A 17,828-nucleotide genomic window follows, 5' to 3' on the forward strand; every position below is an offset into this window, starting at 1 on the left:
CTCTCAGACCGCTCACTGCCGCCACCAGTCAAAACAGCGAATCTCCAATCGAAATAATATTGGGACCTCTGCTTTTTGATACTTCGAAACAAACGCATCTATATTTTTTTCTTATAGCATCATAAACTAAATTAATTATAAAAAGTGACAAACTAAATGTATCTACTTAAGGTAATCGAAAATTATTAAATCGATTAAATCTCCATTCTGCTACAGCAATTTTTATTTTAAATTGATGTTTTAAATAAATGTTCATAAGCTATTTATATTTAACGCATTTACTTTGACAAATATGTGACGTTCTTTGAATATTTATTTTTTCTTGACTTATTTTATTGGGCAGGAATCATACAATTTAAAGCCATTTTCAAACCATGTTGAAAAGACGTCTTTTTAAATCCCTCAATAAGTGAATTTAAGCAGCCTAAATACAGCCAAAAATCTGTTCAAAAGGGCAAAAAGCTCTACTACTCAAGGGGAAATTTTTAGAGTTTCAAAATATTCAGGTACAGTAAAGTATACAACCCGAAGTATTTTGAAATCATTTTCCAGCAAGGCAATTTCCTAAATATAAATTAGGCATCCATTGCAAGCTTGTTGATGATCTGATAAATTCAGTATAATTATATTTTTAGGGAGAAAAATGAAATTTTAAATTTTATTTGGTGTCATTTTTTAATTCTAAACGCTTTCTAAATAGAAAAAGGTATCTTCCAATTGTTAAACATTTTTCAATAAGGGATTTGGTTAGGTTCTTTTGCCACGTTTGCTAAACAAGGAGCTGTTAAATTTAGACAGCAAATAAACGTCATGTATACACAAAATTTTATTTGATATCTCAAGTGAAAAACTTTATTTGAAACATAAAACCTCAATAAAAGACGTTGAAGTGAAAAAAAAATTTAATTTTTAAAAACGGACGCATTCAAAACCTTAAATTACGTGAAAAATCCAAAACCATCGAAATTTGACTTTTTTTCCTTAAACACATTCTAAAAAATTAAAATGTGACAAAATTTTAACAAATTCACAACTATTTATTTCAAGCCCAAAATTTGTGTCATCATTTGTTTTCCCAAACGTTGATGCGGTGGTGTTAGTAGAAACTATGGAATTTTTTGTTTTGCTACATCCGATTTACACCGTCACCGTTTGCGCTGTTGGAAAATATTCCATAGTTTTGTAGTCCTCATGTGCAGTTGAATTTCCCATGGCAACATGAACGCACAATTTTTCATACCTTGCCTGGTCACCTGCTTGATTGTATTTTTTTTGGAAACCAGTGTAATTCGAAACTTTAATTTAACACATTTCAGCTTCATTTGGGAATTTCAAAACGACCATCGAATAATTTGGAGAGACACAAGAGTAATCCGATAATTTATTTTTATACTGCTTGTCATGACAGAGTAACTTAATTTCTAGAACGAGTGCAAAGCAAGAGCAGCAGACAGATTATAATCAAGTGCTGTGGAAAAAATTCGTGCTGGAATCTAATATCCAAGACGAAGAGCAGAACAAATTCAACAATTTCATCCATGCGAGAGACGCCTCAAGCTCAGACGGAAATTTCATCCACAAGGCCAAAACCAACCATCTTAGAGGAAAGCTCACAATATGAGAGCACCGACGTTATTTCAGAAACAGATTCCTTGACTTTAGTTCCTTCAACTGAAAATGAGCCAACATCAAATTTAATAGAAATTGTCTCAACGGCGAGCTCCACTGATTCTTTTCTTCCTTTAAATCAGACTTTTTCTACTCCAATTCCAGAGACTAGGACGGTTCCTCTCTCCACAACAGCCTCCGTCGCATCTTCTGTTGTGGAGCAGACCACAATAAAAATCTCACATGTCTCAAATTCGACCAGTGCCAGCACGCAAAAACAAAATATTTCTTCTACAAGCACGCCAATCTTAACTGAGCAGGGCAGCTCCACCACGTCAACGATGAGCACCCCTCAAACCGAAGTTTCTGACGCGATGGAAAACAGCACCACGGTTGAGTCTGTAGAAGCTGTTGTTCAAACAGACCCATCTGACATTGTAGTGATCGATAATGCTTCACCAGTGCCGTTGATCGGTCCGGTATTGTTATACATTTTCGAATTAAATAATATTTTTAACAGCTTAATCCTGCCTATGAACACGTGTGCGAGAAAAATGTATGGATTTAATAATTTTTAGAAAAGATCAACCTGAATATATTTTATTAGCTTTCCCTTTTTGGTCCAGACGGACAACTGTTAGGTACACCTTCCAACATTTTAAAATTATGGATTTTTAGTAAATAAATTATACAACATCTGCTTATCAATTTAGAAGCCGAATATTACGGAGCTTGGGAAGTAACTTGCGGGAGCCTCTATCTATTTGGAAGCCAAGTTGTAAGTGACATGCATACATTTTTATTTTTTAAATTTCAATTAACACCATTAATTAAAAGTTAAGCTGGCAAGGAAACTTCAACTTTTGCTGCAGTTTAGGCATGCTTCCGTTGACGGTGGAAGATGATTTTAAACGTTCTTGTCTGCAAGATTTCATTGGCGGTTCATAATTTAACCATTTTTATTCCTTAGCAATATATGTGGTTCTAGGTGTGAAATGGCCTCACAGCTCCATGTATTGGAGCTCAGGCAAACGGCTGTCCGGAAACACTTTTACGTGGTACGACAAGCGCGTCACTTTCAGCCCAACTCTGTGGAAAGCCAACCAACCAGACAATGTCAAAGGAACAGAAAACTGCGTCATGCTGAGGATTTTCAAGTTTGATTTAAACTCAATAAAATTGGAAGATAGGCACTGCGACAAACTGGCAGTTTCGGCTTGTGTGGTAAGTCTTGACATATCTTGAAGAAGAAAAATGTTTAGAAAATATTTGTAGGGACCAACTACGCCGGCACCAAAATGCTCTTTTCCATTGTGTGCAAACATTGACTGCAAGAAAAATGTAAATTCAAATAATTAATATAAGGAAATATAATTTGTTTTTGTTTTTAGGATTCTTTTTTCACAAATCTGGTTGAAAATCCAGCTCACTATTTGACTGGTTTGTAATTAATAATTCTTTCAAATGTATTATAAAATCGTAAACATGAATTCCAGATCCAAAAAATCACGGAATTTGGATAGAAGTCAACCATAGGACGTTTATGTTTAGCTTTGAAAGCGACGTGCGGACGGTAAATACCGACAAGTTATCCTGATCATAAAAATAATATACAATTTTCTTTAAAAAGTTTGAAGAAGCTTATCAAGCCTGTTGTGCACTCGACTTCAAGCTGCTTAGTCTCCACCAAGGATACAAATTCAGATTTCTTTCGGCTGCTTTTAAAAGTGTTTTCTTTTTATTGTAAAAGAATGAATCAAATGGTCGGTTTACTAGATCTTACAATAAAATCTGGCAAATTTTGGACATCAGGCAGTGATGTTGGTTGCGAAGGCGTTTTTGGCTTTTGTTCCACGAACAGGACATTGATGATGAATGAGACAATCTGGCTGCCTAATCAACCGGACAACTTGAAGGGAAACGAACACTGCTTAGCAATTAACGCGTTGAGCAATTACGCGGCTGCTCTGAGCAATGACAACTGTGACCTTAAACTGAGATATATTTGCGAAGTAATTGATTTTTGTTTTTAAACAATTAAATAAAATTATTTTAAAAGGGCAGGGCATCAACTCAGGCGAAAGCTCTGGAGCTGGAATGTGCTGCAGCTTCCAATCTCACAGATGGTACAGAGCTGATTTAAAATTCAAAATTACTTCTAACAAAGCAGAGAACAGCTGAAATTCCTATGGCGTTTGCCAGCCCAAATGGAAGCGAAAAATTCAAGTGTTTCATGACTTGTTACGGAGAGAATGCAAACCTTGTATATTATTTGTGTTTAATTGCTTTAAAAAAATTAAACGATACTATTCTAGTACGCCAATGGAAAAATGGTTGACTCCCGGATTTTGCCTTTTGTGCCTTACATTTCGGCAGGAAGTGATTCCTCCATGAAGGAGTACTATGGCACCTTAGACCAATGCAAACAAAACAGTCGTAAATTCATGGCTTAATTATCGAGTTTCATAAAAAAACATTTTATTTTAAGGAAAATTGTACGGCTGCAATCGAGTGTCCAATTTTGTCGCTTGCAGTCAAACAAAGTCGCCAAACCTCACTGAAAAAATGATCAACGTCGTAGAAACAACTATTTCAGTATAAAGCTCTATTTTGTTTAAACAATTGATTTTCATTATTCTGTCAGGATAAAAGGTCATGGCTACCACCTGTTTCAGAGTCAATTTGTCCCAACGCTTATGAAGAAATTATGAATGTATGAAAAATTTGATATTTTTCTTAAAATTGAAGCCGTTTTATAGGAGGACCACAGGACTTTCTTTGACTCGCAAACAAAAAGTATTCATTATATTGATCTCTTTACTCCGTTTGAAATTTTGTGTCAAACAGTGAGGGCAAATTATACCTCTTACCGACTCGTAATTAGCACTGCGTGCGGGAAAAAATTTATCCTTCTCTCAATTGAACGAGCAGTAACCTCATTTCTTTATATTCTTATTATTTAGGATTTGGCATATGTAATTAATTTCAAGCCGCCACTGACGACCCTGGGGCAGGCAATGACCGAGTGCGCAAAGTGGGGACTGCGTCTCGTCACTATTGACACAAAGACAAAACTGGACTGCATGATCAACGCAAGCATTCGTATAGTTTAATCCACTTCCGAGTTAATCTGCTTTTTACCGATCAAAATTTAATAGAGGTTGATCTTGGTCTCTCAACCTACCCGGAAAAGTTCTACGTGATTGCCGCTATCTTGAACAGACCCCTAAAGGCGAAGAACTGCTTTTCTGATGTTCCATTTGGCTTGGACAGCTGGATTGCAAACAACATTTCGACCGCGACAGGGCCATTTGTCGTTGTCAATTTTTCCAAAAAATTCGCCACTACTGTGGGTGGTTCTTTTAAACATATTATTTGTGAAACGTTTTAATGCTTCAGTAAAAATTCCAAAAGAATTTTGATTTCAAAGTTTTAATAAAAAAACTATAACACTCACAAAATCAGCAAAAACTTGGTTTGTTTGCCTGTCAGTTCAAAAGCGGGCTTATGCAAAACACAAATAACGTCTTGGATCAACAAAATTTTAGTCTATATCTAAAATGTAAAACTTGATTTAAAGAATAAAACCTCAATAAATGAAGTGGAAGTGAAAAAAATACAAACCATTTAAAATCGAACGCCTCATATATCACGTCAAAAATCCAAAACCACAAAAAAACACATTCATAAAATTTCAAGTGGCCCAAAAATTCAAAACCTTTGATTTCGAGCCAAAACATTGTGTCAACATTCGCTTTCCAAAACGTAGATGGTAGTGTCGTTAGTTGAAATGACGGAATTTTTGTTTTTCGACATCCGGTTAACATCGTCCACGTTCGCGCAGTTGGAATATAATCCATAGTTTTGTAGTTCGCATATGCAGTTCAATTTTCCATGGCAACATGAACGCAAAAATTTTCATTACTCTCCTGGTTGCCTGCTTGATTGTATTTAATTCTGAAACCAGTGTAATTCCAAACTTTAAATTAACACGTTTCAGCTTCATTTGGGAATTTCAAAACGGCCTTCGAATAATTTGGAGAGGCACAAGAGTATAATATACTATATTTCTAAATTTATTATGATAGAGTAATGAATATTCTAGAACAAATGCAAAGCAAGAGCAGAAGACAGATAATAATCCAGTGCTGTGGAAAAAACTCGTGCTTGAATCTTTTATCCAAGACGAAGAGCAGAACAAATTCTACAATTTCATCAATGCGAGAGACCACTACTTACGCTATGACGACAAGGCAAAAACCAACCAGCTTGGAGAAAAGCTCACAATATGAGAGCACCGACTTTCTCCCAGAAACAGATGCTGTGACTCTGGTTCCTCCAACTGATAATGAGCCAACAACAAATTTAATAGAAACAAATTCTCTTGAAATTGTCTCAATTGCCTCGACAGCTAGCTCCACTGATTCGTTTGCTCCCTTCAATCAGACTTTTTCTACTCCGACTCCAGAGACTATGAAGGTTCCTCTCTCTTCGACAGCATCTATTGCTTCATCAGTTGTGGAGCAGAGCACAACGCAAATCTCGCAAATCTCAGATTCGACAAGTGCCAGCACGCAAAATCAAGAAAACAACACGACGATTGAGTTTGTAGTTAAAGCAGACCCACCTGACGTAGCTGTGGTTGATAATATTTCCCCAGTTCCATTGATTGGTCCGGTATTGTTCGATTTTCGAAAATATAATTTTTTGTTAAGAAAAAATACGTTACAGTTTGCTGCTGCCTATGAACACGATTGCCAGAAAAATGTATGTAATTTAATATTTTTTTAAAAAAAATCATCAGCCTGTAGTTTTTTATTAGCTTTCACTATTTGGTCCAGACGGGCAATTATTAGGTAACACTTTTAAATTTTAAAAATGAAATTTCAAGACATATAGAAATTAAAATATTTATATTATCAATTTAGAAGCCGAAGATTACGGAGCTTGGGAAACAACTTGCGGGAGCCTCTATCTATTTGGAAGTAAAGTTGTAAGTGACACGCATTCATTTATTCAAAAATTTATTTATCACTTCAAATATTAAAAGTTGAGCTGGGAAGAAAACTTCAACTTTTGCTGCAGTTTGGGCATGCTTCCGTTGACGGTGGAAGATGATTTTAAACGTTCCTGTCTGCAAGATTTCATTGGCGGTTCATAATTCAGCCATTTTTATTCATTAGCATTTTACAGTATGCGGTTCTAGGTGTGAAATGGCCTCACAGCTCCATGTATTGGAGCACAGGCAAACGTTTGTCCGGAAACATTTTTACGTGGTACGACAAGCGCGTCACTTTCAACCCAACTCTGTGGAAAGCCAAACAACCTGACAACGTCAATGGAACTGAAAACTGCGTCATGCTGAGCATTTTCAAGTTTGAATTAAATTCCGTGAAATTAGAAGATATGCACTGCGACAAACTGGCAGTTGCGGCTTGTGTGGTAAGTCTTGACATATCTTGAAGAAGAAAAATGTTTAGAAAATATTTGTAGGGACCAACTACGCCGGCACCAAAATGCTCTTTTCCATTGTGTGCAAACAGAGACTGCAAGAAAAATGTAAATAATTAAAATAATTAATGGTTACTAGTATGGTGTATGGTCATTTAATATTTCATTTAGGAGACTTTTTTCACAAATCTGGTTGAAAATCCCGCTCAATATCTAGCTGGTTTGTAATTTAATCTAATAAATATATTATAGAATCGTAAACATCAATTCCAGAGCCAAAAAATCACGGAATTTGGATAGAAGTCAACCATAGGACGTTTATGTTTAGCTTTGAAAGTGACATGCGGACGGTAAATAACGACAAGCTTTCCTGATCATACAAATAATATACATTTTTTTTATAAAGTTTGAAGAAGCTAATCAGGCTTGTTGTGCAATCGACTTGAAGCTGCTTAGTCTCCACCAAGGCTACAAATTCAGATTTGTTGCAGCTGCTCTTAAAAGTATATTTTTAATTCTAAAAAGACAAATCAAAAGTTTGTTTGATTTACTAGATCTCACAATAAAATCTGGCAAATTTTGGACGTCAGGCGGTGATTTTGGTTGCGAAGGCGTTTTTGGATTTTGTTCCACGAACAGGACATTGATGATGAATGAGACAATCTGGCTGCCTAACCAACCGGACGACTTGAAGGGAAACGAACACTGCTTAGCAATAAACGCGTTGAGCAATTACGCGGCTGCTCTGAGCAATGATAACTGTGACCTCAAACTGAGATATATTTGCGAAGTAATTGATATTTGTTTTTAAACAATTAAATACAATTATTTTAAAAGGGAAGGGCATCAACTCGCGTAAAAGCTCTGGAGCTGGAATGTGCTGCAGCTTCCAATCTCGCCGACGGTACAGAGCTAATTTAAAATTAAAAATTTCTTCTCACTAAATCGAGATCAGATGAAATTCTTAAGGCGTTTGCCAGCCCGAATGGAAGCGACAAATTTAGGTGTTTCATGACTTGTTACGGAGAGAATGCAAACCTTGTATATATAATTTATTTAATTGCTTTAAATAAATTAGCCAAAAATATTCTAGTACGCGAATGGAAAAATGGTTGACTCCCGAATTTTGCCTTTTGTGCCTTACATTTCGGCTGGAAGTGATTCCTCCATGAAGGAGTACTATGGCACCTTAGACCAATGCAAACAAGACAGTCGTAAATTCATGGCTTAATTATTGATTTTCCTTAATAAAAACATTTTGTTTCAAGGAAAATTGTACGGCTGCAATCGAGTGCCCAATTTTGTCTCTTGCAGTCAAGAAAAGTCGCCAATCCTCACTGAAAAGATGATCAATGTAGTAGAAACAACTATTTCAGTATATAGAGCACTGTTTTGTGTTTGAACAAAGTGACATTATTTATTTTTTATTATTATCCTATCAGGAAAAAAAGGCATTGCTACCACCCGTTTCAGAGTCACCTTGTCCCAACGCGCATGACAAAATTATGAACGTATAGCAACATTTAATACTTTTCTCCAAACTGAATTTGTATTTTAGGAGAACTACAGGAATTACTTTGATTTATATACAGAACGTATAAATTGTTTAACTTCTTTATGCGATTAAAATTTATAGAGTTTTGTTTTAAACAGAGAGGGCATATATTGACCCTCAAAGAATCTTAATCAAAACCTCGTGCGGGAAAAAATTTCTCCTTCTCACAATTATAAATGCAGTAACTACATTTTTTATTTATTGTGTTGGATTTAGCTTAAATAATTTCAAGCCGGCGCTGACGACCCTTGGGCAGGCAATGACCGAGTGTGCGAAGTGGGGACTTCGTCTCGCCACCATTGACACAAAAACTAAACTTGACTGCATGATCAACGCAAGCATTCGTATAGTTTAATCCACTTCCGAGTTAATCCACCTTTTACCGAACAAAATTATAATAGAGTTTGATGGTGGAATGCTAGCAACCTACCCGGAAAAGTACTACGCGATTGCCGCCATCTTGAACAGACCCCTAAAGGCGAAGAACTGCTTTTCTGATGTCCCATTTGGCTTAGCCAGCTGGATCGTAAACAACATTTCAACCGCGACAGGGCCATTTGTCATTGTCAATTTCTCCAAAAAATACGCCACCACTGTAGGTGGTTCGTTTAAAGACATTATCTGTGAGACGATTTAACGCGAAAGAAGCACTTCGATTTCAATGTTAATAAAAATAACACTCGCACAATCAGCTTAACTTAAATTTTTGTTTTTCCATGGAAAACCAGCTAAGTTGAGGCAGAACACGCATTATTATGAAATGTTACCAATATTTTTATTTAATTACACCAAGGAAACTATGAAGTTTATAGATACTAGTAAAAAATTATTACCACACTGTAAAATGCTGGGAAAAACACTTAGAGAGAAAATCATTCGCTATTGCTCTGCTCTATAATTAAAGAAAATTAAAAAATATTAATACTTTTACTTAAAATACCCATCTAAAAATAAGGAAAACTCACCAGCACAAAAGTTCGCATGCTAGTCAAGCGTCGAACGCTGTCTCTTTATTGTATATCATGATTTATTTCTCCAGAATGGAAATATACCTGATATAAAGTCTTGCATGTTTGATATACAAACAACAATAATTGTACGCTGCTCAGCTATGAGGTACGATGTTCTAGTGATTGTAGCACTTACTACAATTACTTTTTAAAACTAAATATAGCGGTACAACAGCGCGATGCTGCTTTTTGTTGGGAGCCAACAATTTTTTATTATTGTTTGACGGCATAGAAAGATGTTTTAGATCAAGAATTCAGTTTTCGTCCGTCAGCCACACGGTGCTGACGTGATTTGTTTAACTGTGCAGAACCCGATTTAAAGGGGTGACTCCAACCGTCAGTTAGCAAAAGAATTTGTAACTTATTATTTTAAAACAATTTCAGTTCTGCTATTTGATTAAGTGTCCGATCGAATTTGCAACTGGAAACCAATACATCAGACAAATTCTTCATCTGAATTTCATCGGTCTTCACCATTTCAACCCTCTTCCAATATTGTTAGTATACATATTATGTAGTAGGACCAAACGCCTTTCACACGAATAGGAAACTGTGCCGCATAGCAGACTTTCAGAGCAGGTTGCAAACCAACCAGTCATTGTTGACAGTGAAATTACACACTAGTGCAGGGCGAAGGCACAGGGACCTTTGCCTCGTTTAAAATCACCCTTATATTTATTTACATGGAAATAATACGCAACAATCCATTTGAAAATATCTTTCAAATCAAACAGATTTATACAAGCAATATTTCTTACGTCAATAAAAGACTTAACGCGTTCAGTCAAATACGCAATTACGAATATTTGGTCGCTTAAGAAATGTAACATCCATATCTATCTAAGAGCCGCAGCTGAATGGAAAAATCAGGTTTTATATAACTTCATAAATTAATAGGAATTGTTTTTTAACCTTACATTTCATTTAGACAGCAAAGACATTCCCTACGTTTGATCATATGATATGTACTTTGAGTTTTTTACTTGCTATTCACGGAGATTATACTTGAACAGAAGCAGCCAGCAATTGCACTCTACTGTGAAAATTAAAAAAAAAATCATACACGTTAATGCGTACATATTTATTTCGCCCGCCTTTCTCTATTTACTTTTGGTCACCAAATGATCAAGTAGTGTTGCTTTTGAACCACATATTAAATACAGGCTATAATCATATAATTCGTCTAAATCTAAATGTAAACCGCAAAAATTAAAAGCACGGAAATTTCGGGAAAAATACACGAGTTGATTTTCATCGTATTTAAATTGTTATTTATTACAAATCTTTTTAGCTACTAACCAATATACCCTTTTTAATTCATTTCCATTGAATATACAGTGTGAAGAGCAGACCACCAACTGGCATGCGCTGAAAACACGTCTTCTTCGCTTGTTTCCGAATCCGAAAATATGTAGACAAATCTCTCGAACCGCTCTCACTGCCGCCCCCAATCGAAACAATGAAATAATATTGTGACCTCTGCGTTCAAATTCATATTTAGCAAAAACAAAAAAACAAAAAAAAATTTAAGAAGAGAAACTAAATTAATTATAAAAAGTAATGTACAAAATTGTAGTTAAATTGACATTTTAACTATTCAAAAACTATACATATATAATAAGCATGCATGTGACACTTATAAGACACTATGTGTTTTTCATTTCTTTCTGGCCTTCCATTCTTCATGGGGCAATCTAACGGGCAAGAATCGTGAAATTTTAAGCCGTTTAAACCATGTTTACAGTCCATTAAAACTTATATTTTTCAACTTTTATTATTTTCCAATTAAGAACTTATTCAAAATAAAAAAGTGGCATTCAATTTAAACTTGTAATTTTGTCCTTGAAATTTTTGGATAAAAGAAAAAAATTCGCACCATTTTTTAAATTTTAGAATTCTTTCAAAATTAAAAAAAGGCTCTTTTCTATTGTTGAGTTTAAAACACATAAAAATAATAGCATTAATCGCCACTGGAAAAATTTAAAGAACATTCCCTCAATAAAACAATAGAGTGAACGCTAAATTTATAAAAATTTAAAAAAAGGACGCTTTAAAGCCTCAACAACGTGAAAAATCCAAAACCATCGAAAACCATATTTCCACAAAACGCATTCTAATAATAATTAAATACTCACAAGAAATTCAAAATGTTCTCAGCTTTTGATTTCGAAACAAAAGATTGTTTCGCAATTGCAGCGAGGTAGGTGAAGTTATTTGAAATGATGAATTTTGTATTTCAACATCCGATTTACAACGTCATCGTTTGCGCAGTTGAAAAAGTATCCACAGTTCTCATATGCAGACTACTTTCCCATGGCAACATGAACGCACAATTTTTCATTCCTTGCCTGGTCACCTGCTTGATTGTATTTTTTTTGGAAACCAGTGTGAATCCAAACTTTAATTTAACACATTTCAGCTTCATTTGGGAATTTCAAAACGACCATCGAATAATTTGGAGAGACACAAGAGTAATCCGATAATTTATTTTTATACTGCTTGTCATGACAGAGTAACTTAATTTCTAGAACGAGTGCAAAGCAAGAGCAGCAGACAGTTAATAATCAAGTGCTGTGGAAAAAACTCGTGCTTGAATCTATTGTCCAAGACGAAGAGCAGAACAAATTCAACAATTTCATCCATGCGAGAGACGCCTCACGCTCAGACGGAAATTTCATCCCTTAGGAAAAAACCAACCAGCTTGAAGAAAAGCTCACAATATGAGAGCACCGACATTTTCTCAGAAACAGATTCCTTGACTTAGGTTCCTTCAACTGAAAATGAGCCAACATTAAATTTAAAAGGAATTGTCTCAACGACCAGCTCCACTGATACTTTTGTTCCCCTCACTCAGACTTTTTCTACTCCGACTCCAGAGACTGTGACGGTCCCTCTTTCCACGACATCCTCCGTCGCATCTTCTGTTGTGGAGCAGACCACAATAAAAATCCCACAAATCTCAGATTCGTCAAGCGCCAGCTCGCAAAATCAAACCATTCCAACAAAAAGTACTGAAATCTTAATTGAGCAGGGCAGCTCCAACACATCAACGATGAACACCCCTCCAATCGAAGTTTCTGACAAGATGCAAAACAACACCACGGTTCAGTCTGTAGACGCTGTTGTTCAAACTGACGCAGTGTTGGTTTCAAATGCTGCCCCAGTGACGTTAATTAGTCCGGTATTGTTAAAGTTACAAAATATTATTATTTGTTCAAAAATTACGTAGCAGTTTGCTCCTGCCTATGAACACGTGTGCGAGAAAAATGTATGTTTTTAATATTTTTATAAAATATTCATCCTGAAGTTTTTATTAGCATTCTCTTTTCGATCCAGACGGGCAATTGTTAGGTAAAATAATAATTTTTAAAAATTAAAAGGTCTTCAGGAAATGAATTACATGACATCTCCTTATAAATTTAGATGCCGAAGATTACGGAGCTTGGGAAGTAACTTGTGGGAGCCTCTATCTATTTGGAAGCCAAGTTGTAAGCGCAAAACATTCATCTATTCAAATTTTAAATTAATACTTCATGAATTAAAAGTTAAGCTGGGAAGAAAACTTCAACTTTTGCTGCAGTTTGGGCATGCTTCCGTTGACGGTGGAAGATGACTGGAAACGTTCTTGTCTGCAAGATTTCATTGGCGGTTCATACCTCAGCCATTTTTATTACTTAGCATTTTAAAGTATGTGGTTCTAGGTGTGAAATGGCCTCACAGCTCCATGTATTGGAGCACAGGCAAACGGCTGTCCGGAAACACTTTTACGTGGTACGACAAGCGCGTCACTTTCAGCCCGACTCTGTGGGAAGCCAACCAACCAGACAATGTCAATGGAACTGAAAACTGTGTCATGCTGAGGATTTTCAAGTTTGAATTAAATTCCGTGAAATTAGAAGATACGCACTGCGACAAACTGGCAGTTTCGGCTTGTGTGGTAATGCTTGAAATGTCTTAGAAGAAGGAGAAAATGTTTAGAAAATATTTGTAGGGACCAACTACGCCGGCACCAAAATGCTCTTTTCCATTGTGTGCAAACATTGACTGCAAGAAAAATGTAAATTCAAATAATTGATGGATATAGCATGGCCATATAATTTTTCAATTTTAGGAGACTTTTTTCACAAATCTGGTTGAAAATCCAGCTTATTATCTGACTGGTTTGCAATTGACTTGATATAATTATTTTATTAAAAAATCGTCAAAATAAATTTCAGAGCCTAAAAATCACGGAATATGGATAGAGGTCAACTATAGAACGTTTATGTTTAGCTTTGAAAGTGACTTGCGGACGGTAAATACCACCAAGTTAGCCAGATCATAAAAATAATGTACAATTTTCTTTAAAAAGTTTGAAGAAGCTAATCAGGCCTGTTGTGCACTCGACTTCAAGCTGCTTAGTCTCCACCAAGGATACAAATTCAGATTTCTTTCGGCTGCTTTTAAAAGTGTTTTCTATTAATTGTAAAATAATGAATCAAATGGTCGATTTACTAGATCTTACAATAAAATCTGGCAAATTTTGGACGTCAGGCAGTGATTTTGGATGCGAAGGAGTTTTTGGATTTTGTTCCACGAACAGGACATTGGTGACGAATGAGACAATCTGGCTGCCTAACCAACCGGACAACTTGAAGGGAAACGAACACTGCTTAGCAATAAACGCGTTGAGCAATTACGCGGCTGCTCTGAGTAATGACAACTGTGACCTCAAACTGAGATATATTTGCGAAGTAATTGATTTTTGTTTTTAAACAATTAAATACAATTATTTTAAAAGGGAAGGGCATCAACTCAGGCAAAAGCTCTGGAGCTGGAATGCGCTGCAGCTTCCAATCTCACAGATGGTACAGAGCTAATTAAAAATTAAAAATTTGTTTCACAAAACCAATATTAGATGAAATTCCTATGGCGTTTGCCAGCCCGAATGGTAGCGACAGATTTAAATGTTTCATCACTTGTTACGGAGAGAATGCAAACCTTGTATATTACATTTGTTTTATTGTTTTGAAGAAAAGTTTAATAACAAAATATCTTAGTACGGCAATGGAAAAATGGTTGACTCCCGGATTTTGCCTTTTGTGCCATACATTTCTGAAGGAAATGATTCCTCCATGAAGGAGTACTATAGCACCATGGACCAATGCAAACAAGACAGTCGTAAGTTCACATGGCTTAATTATCAAGTTTCCTAATAAAAAGGTTTTTTTAAGGAAAATTTAAGGGCTGCCTTCGAGTTGCCAATTTTGTCTCTTGCAGTCAGGCAAAGTCACCAACCCTCACTGAAAAGATGATCAACGTAGTAGAAACAACAATTTCGGTATATAGCTCATTTTGTTTAAACGATTGACATTTATTTTTATTATTCTCTCAGGAAAAAAAGGCATGGCTACCACCTGTTTCAGAGTCACTTTGCCCCAACGCTTATGATAAAATTATGAATGTATGAAAAATAGTTGAATTACATTTTCTTTCAACTGAAGCCGTATTATAGGAGGACTACAGGGCTTTCTTTGATTTATATTCAGCAGGTATTCACTTTTGATATTTATATTGCGATTAAAGAACAAGAGTTTTGTTTCAAACAGAGAGGGCAAATTTGTTCTCTTACAGACTCGTAATCTGCACTTCATGCGGGAAAAAATTTCTCCTTCTCTCAATAGAAAAAGCAGTAACTATGTACATTTCATACTTAATGGTTTGAATTTAGCTTAATTAATTTCAAGCCGCCACTGACGACCCTGCGGCAGGCAATGACCGAGTGTGCAAAGTGGGGACTGCGTCTCGTCACTATTGACACACAAACAAAACTCGACTGCATGATCAACACAAACATTCGTAAAGTTTAATCCACTTCTGAGTTTATCCGCATTTTACCAATCAAGAATATGATAGAGGTCGATCTCAGTCTTCCAACCTATCCGGAAAAGTTCTACGCGATTGCCGCCATCTTGAACAGACCCCTAAAGGCGAAGAACTGCTTTTCTGATGTCCCATTTGGCTTGGACAGCTGGATTGCAAATAACATTTCGACCGCCACAGGACCATTTGTCGTTGTAAATTTTTCCAAAAAATACGCCACCACTGTAGGTGGTTCGTTTAAACATATCATTTGTGAAACGTTTTAACGCTAGACAATAGCTGCAAAAGCACTTTGATTTTAAATTTAATAAAAATAACACTCACACAATCTGCTAAACTTAAATATTTGCTTTTCCATGTAAAACCAGCTAAGTTGAGGCAGAACACACATTATTATAAAATGCGACCAATATTTGTATTTAATTACACCAAGGAAACTATGAAGTTTATAGATACAAGTAAAAAATTATTACCACACCGTAAAATGCTTGAGAGAAAATTATTCGTTGTTGCACTGCTTTATAATTAAAGAAAAGCTTAACAGAAAACTAAAAAATATTATTACTTTTACTTAAAATACCCATCTAAAAATAAGGAAAACTCATCAGCACAAAAGTTTGCATGCTAATCAAGCGGCGAACACTAACTCCTTATTGGATATCATGATTTATTTTTCCAGAGTGGAAATACACCTGCTATAAAGTCTTGTATGTTTGATATGCATAACTGTACGCTGCTTAAAAAAATTTCTTTTAAAAGCTATAATTAAAAATAACGACCAGACGCCAGTCACACAAATAGGAAACTGTACCGTAGAGCAGACTATCAGAGCAGGTTGCAAACCTACCAGTCATTATCCACTTTTGCTATTGGCAATGCACATGCAGGGCGGAGGACTAATAGGGACTTTTGCCTCGTTTAAAATCTCACTTAAATCGATTTACATGGAAATAATACGCAACAATCCATTTGAAAATATCTTTCAAATCAAACAGATTTAAAAGCGTCTTTGCCATCAAATGACTTTGCGTCCAGTCAAATATTCAATTACGAAGATTTGGTCGAGTAAGAATGTAAGATCTATCAAAGAACCGTAGCTGATTGGTAAAAACAGGTTTTATAAAACTTCATAAATTAGGAATTGTAATTTAACCTTACATTTCATTTAGACAGCAAAGAATTTTCCTCCGTTTAGTCATATATGTATTAATTAATTTTTTACTTGATATTCGCGGAGATTATACTTGAACAGATGCAGCCAACTTTTCACTCTACTGCGAAATCAACACGAAAGAATCCTTAACATTATGCAAATATTTATTTGGATCGACTTTTCTCTGATATACTTTTGGTCACCAAATGATCAAGTGCTACTGTTGAACCACCAAGACTATTTTAAGTTAATAATTCGTCTAAACGTGGAAACCGTAAAAATGAAAAGTAATAAAGTTTTGGTAAGAAATTAGACGAGATGACTTTCATAAAATTAAAAACATTTTTTATTACACTTATTATTTATTTATCTAAATGAACCTGGTTTGCACCTTTCCAGCATGCGTGATTTGGCCTCGCGGGACGAATGTCTAGCGTTTCAATGCAGTCCTCGGTGCGGAGGCAAAAGGTCCTTCAGAGGGTTGGGTCCCTGTGCGGCCTGGTGCACCCATGTTATCCGTTCGCGGTGTTATTGGCATGTTTCAGCATTCGTGCTAGTGCAGTGCGCGCCTTCCCGGTCCTCCGGTCCTCGGACAGGGATAAAATGAGCAAAAAAATATAAATACATTTTTGCATTCATTTCCATTGAAAAACACAAATATGCAGTATTTTGAAACCAAAATACAAATAAGTTTTTAATTTGGTGGTGAAAAATGGAAATTGGGGTATGTGAAAAATAAACCTCAAGCAATAAAAATGTAATTTTACTCATCGTTTTGATGGTCGTATTCGCCTATATATCGTTTGGTCAAAAAGCGAACCGTCATCGCTGCAAAGAGAAAACACACGAAACAATTCAGCACTGCGCGTGACAGATGACAAAGCGTGGGAAACTGACCGGTTTTTCCGACGCCGGAGGCTCCGATGGCCGCGACTTTCACTTCAGTCAGGCTGGATTTTTACCTGCGAATCCGTCGAATCAGATTGTCTTCTTGTCAATTTTTTAGTTCTAAAACGCATATATATATATATTTAAAAAACCAAATGTAAGTAACAAAATAAAATTTAAGAAATAAATTAAATATATAATATGTTTTACGTATTGATGAGATTGTACTCCATTAGAGAGTTTGTGGCGTTCCTTTTAGTAATGAATTGGTTAAATGAGGATCTATTAAATTTTGAGATCA

The 17,828-nt window shown here is 35.7% G+C and overlaps 3 protein-coding genes across 3 annotated transcripts; all 3 read left to right on the top strand.

Annotated features, from left to right (window-relative positions):
• Positions 1 to 1,949: 1,949 nt before the first annotated feature.
• Positions 1,950 to 4,999, top strand: LOC135937456 (uncharacterized). The gene is made up of 20 exons (XM_065480607.1): positions 1,950 to 2,087; positions 2,129 to 2,164; positions 2,216 to 2,249; positions 2,322 to 2,386; positions 2,446 to 2,548; positions 2,597 to 2,832; positions 2,884 to 2,949; positions 3,000 to 3,048; positions 3,105 to 3,181; positions 3,239 to 3,335; positions 3,385 to 3,620; positions 3,668 to 3,734; positions 3,786 to 3,871; positions 3,924 to 4,044; positions 4,097 to 4,203; positions 4,253 to 4,321; positions 4,368 to 4,404; positions 4,456 to 4,538; positions 4,599 to 4,710; positions 4,767 to 4,999. Exons 1-20 carry the CDS (start codon positions 1,950 to 1,952, stop codon positions 4,997 to 4,999), a joined length of 2,052 nt encoding a protein of 683 aa, XP_065336679.1.
• An 851-nt stretch (positions 5,000 to 5,850) lies between these two features.
• LOC135937457 (uncharacterized) lies at positions 5,851 to 9,318 on the top strand. The gene is made up of 20 exons (XM_065480608.1): positions 5,851 to 6,285; positions 6,340 to 6,375; positions 6,431 to 6,464; positions 6,537 to 6,601; positions 6,659 to 6,761; positions 6,815 to 7,050; positions 7,102 to 7,167; positions 7,231 to 7,279; positions 7,333 to 7,409; positions 7,466 to 7,562; positions 7,614 to 7,849; positions 7,897 to 7,963; positions 8,015 to 8,100; positions 8,153 to 8,273; positions 8,328 to 8,434; positions 8,502 to 8,570; positions 8,618 to 8,654; positions 8,713 to 8,795; positions 8,847 to 8,958; positions 9,016 to 9,318. The coding sequence occupies exons 1-20, from the start codon at positions 5,851 to 5,853 to the stop codon at positions 9,249 to 9,251; spliced, it is 2,352 nt and encodes a 783-aa protein (XP_065336680.1). The 3' UTR covers positions 9,252 to 9,318.
• A 3,358-nt stretch (positions 9,319 to 12,676) lies between these two features.
• On the top strand, positions 12,677 to 15,933 carry LOC135937458 (uncharacterized). The gene is made up of 18 exons (XM_065480610.1): positions 12,677 to 12,800; positions 13,048 to 13,112; positions 13,170 to 13,272; positions 13,326 to 13,561; positions 13,616 to 13,681; positions 13,736 to 13,784; positions 13,842 to 13,918; positions 13,976 to 14,072; positions 14,122 to 14,357; positions 14,405 to 14,471; positions 14,522 to 14,607; positions 14,664 to 14,784; positions 14,838 to 14,944; positions 14,999 to 15,067; positions 15,119 to 15,155; positions 15,213 to 15,295; positions 15,351 to 15,462; positions 15,520 to 15,933. The coding sequence occupies exons 1-18, from the start codon at positions 12,677 to 12,679 to the stop codon at positions 15,750 to 15,752; spliced, it is 1,968 nt and encodes a 655-aa protein (XP_065336682.1). The 3' UTR covers positions 15,753 to 15,933.
• Positions 15,934 to 17,828: the final 1,895 nt, after the last annotated feature.

The sequence above is a fragment of the Cloeon dipterum genome, chromosome 2, assembly GCF_949628265.1.
Source record: "Cloeon dipterum chromosome 2, ieCloDipt1.1, whole genome shotgun sequence".
NCBI classification, from domain to species: domain Eukaryota; kingdom Metazoa; phylum Arthropoda; class Insecta; order Ephemeroptera; family Baetidae; genus Cloeon; species Cloeon dipterum.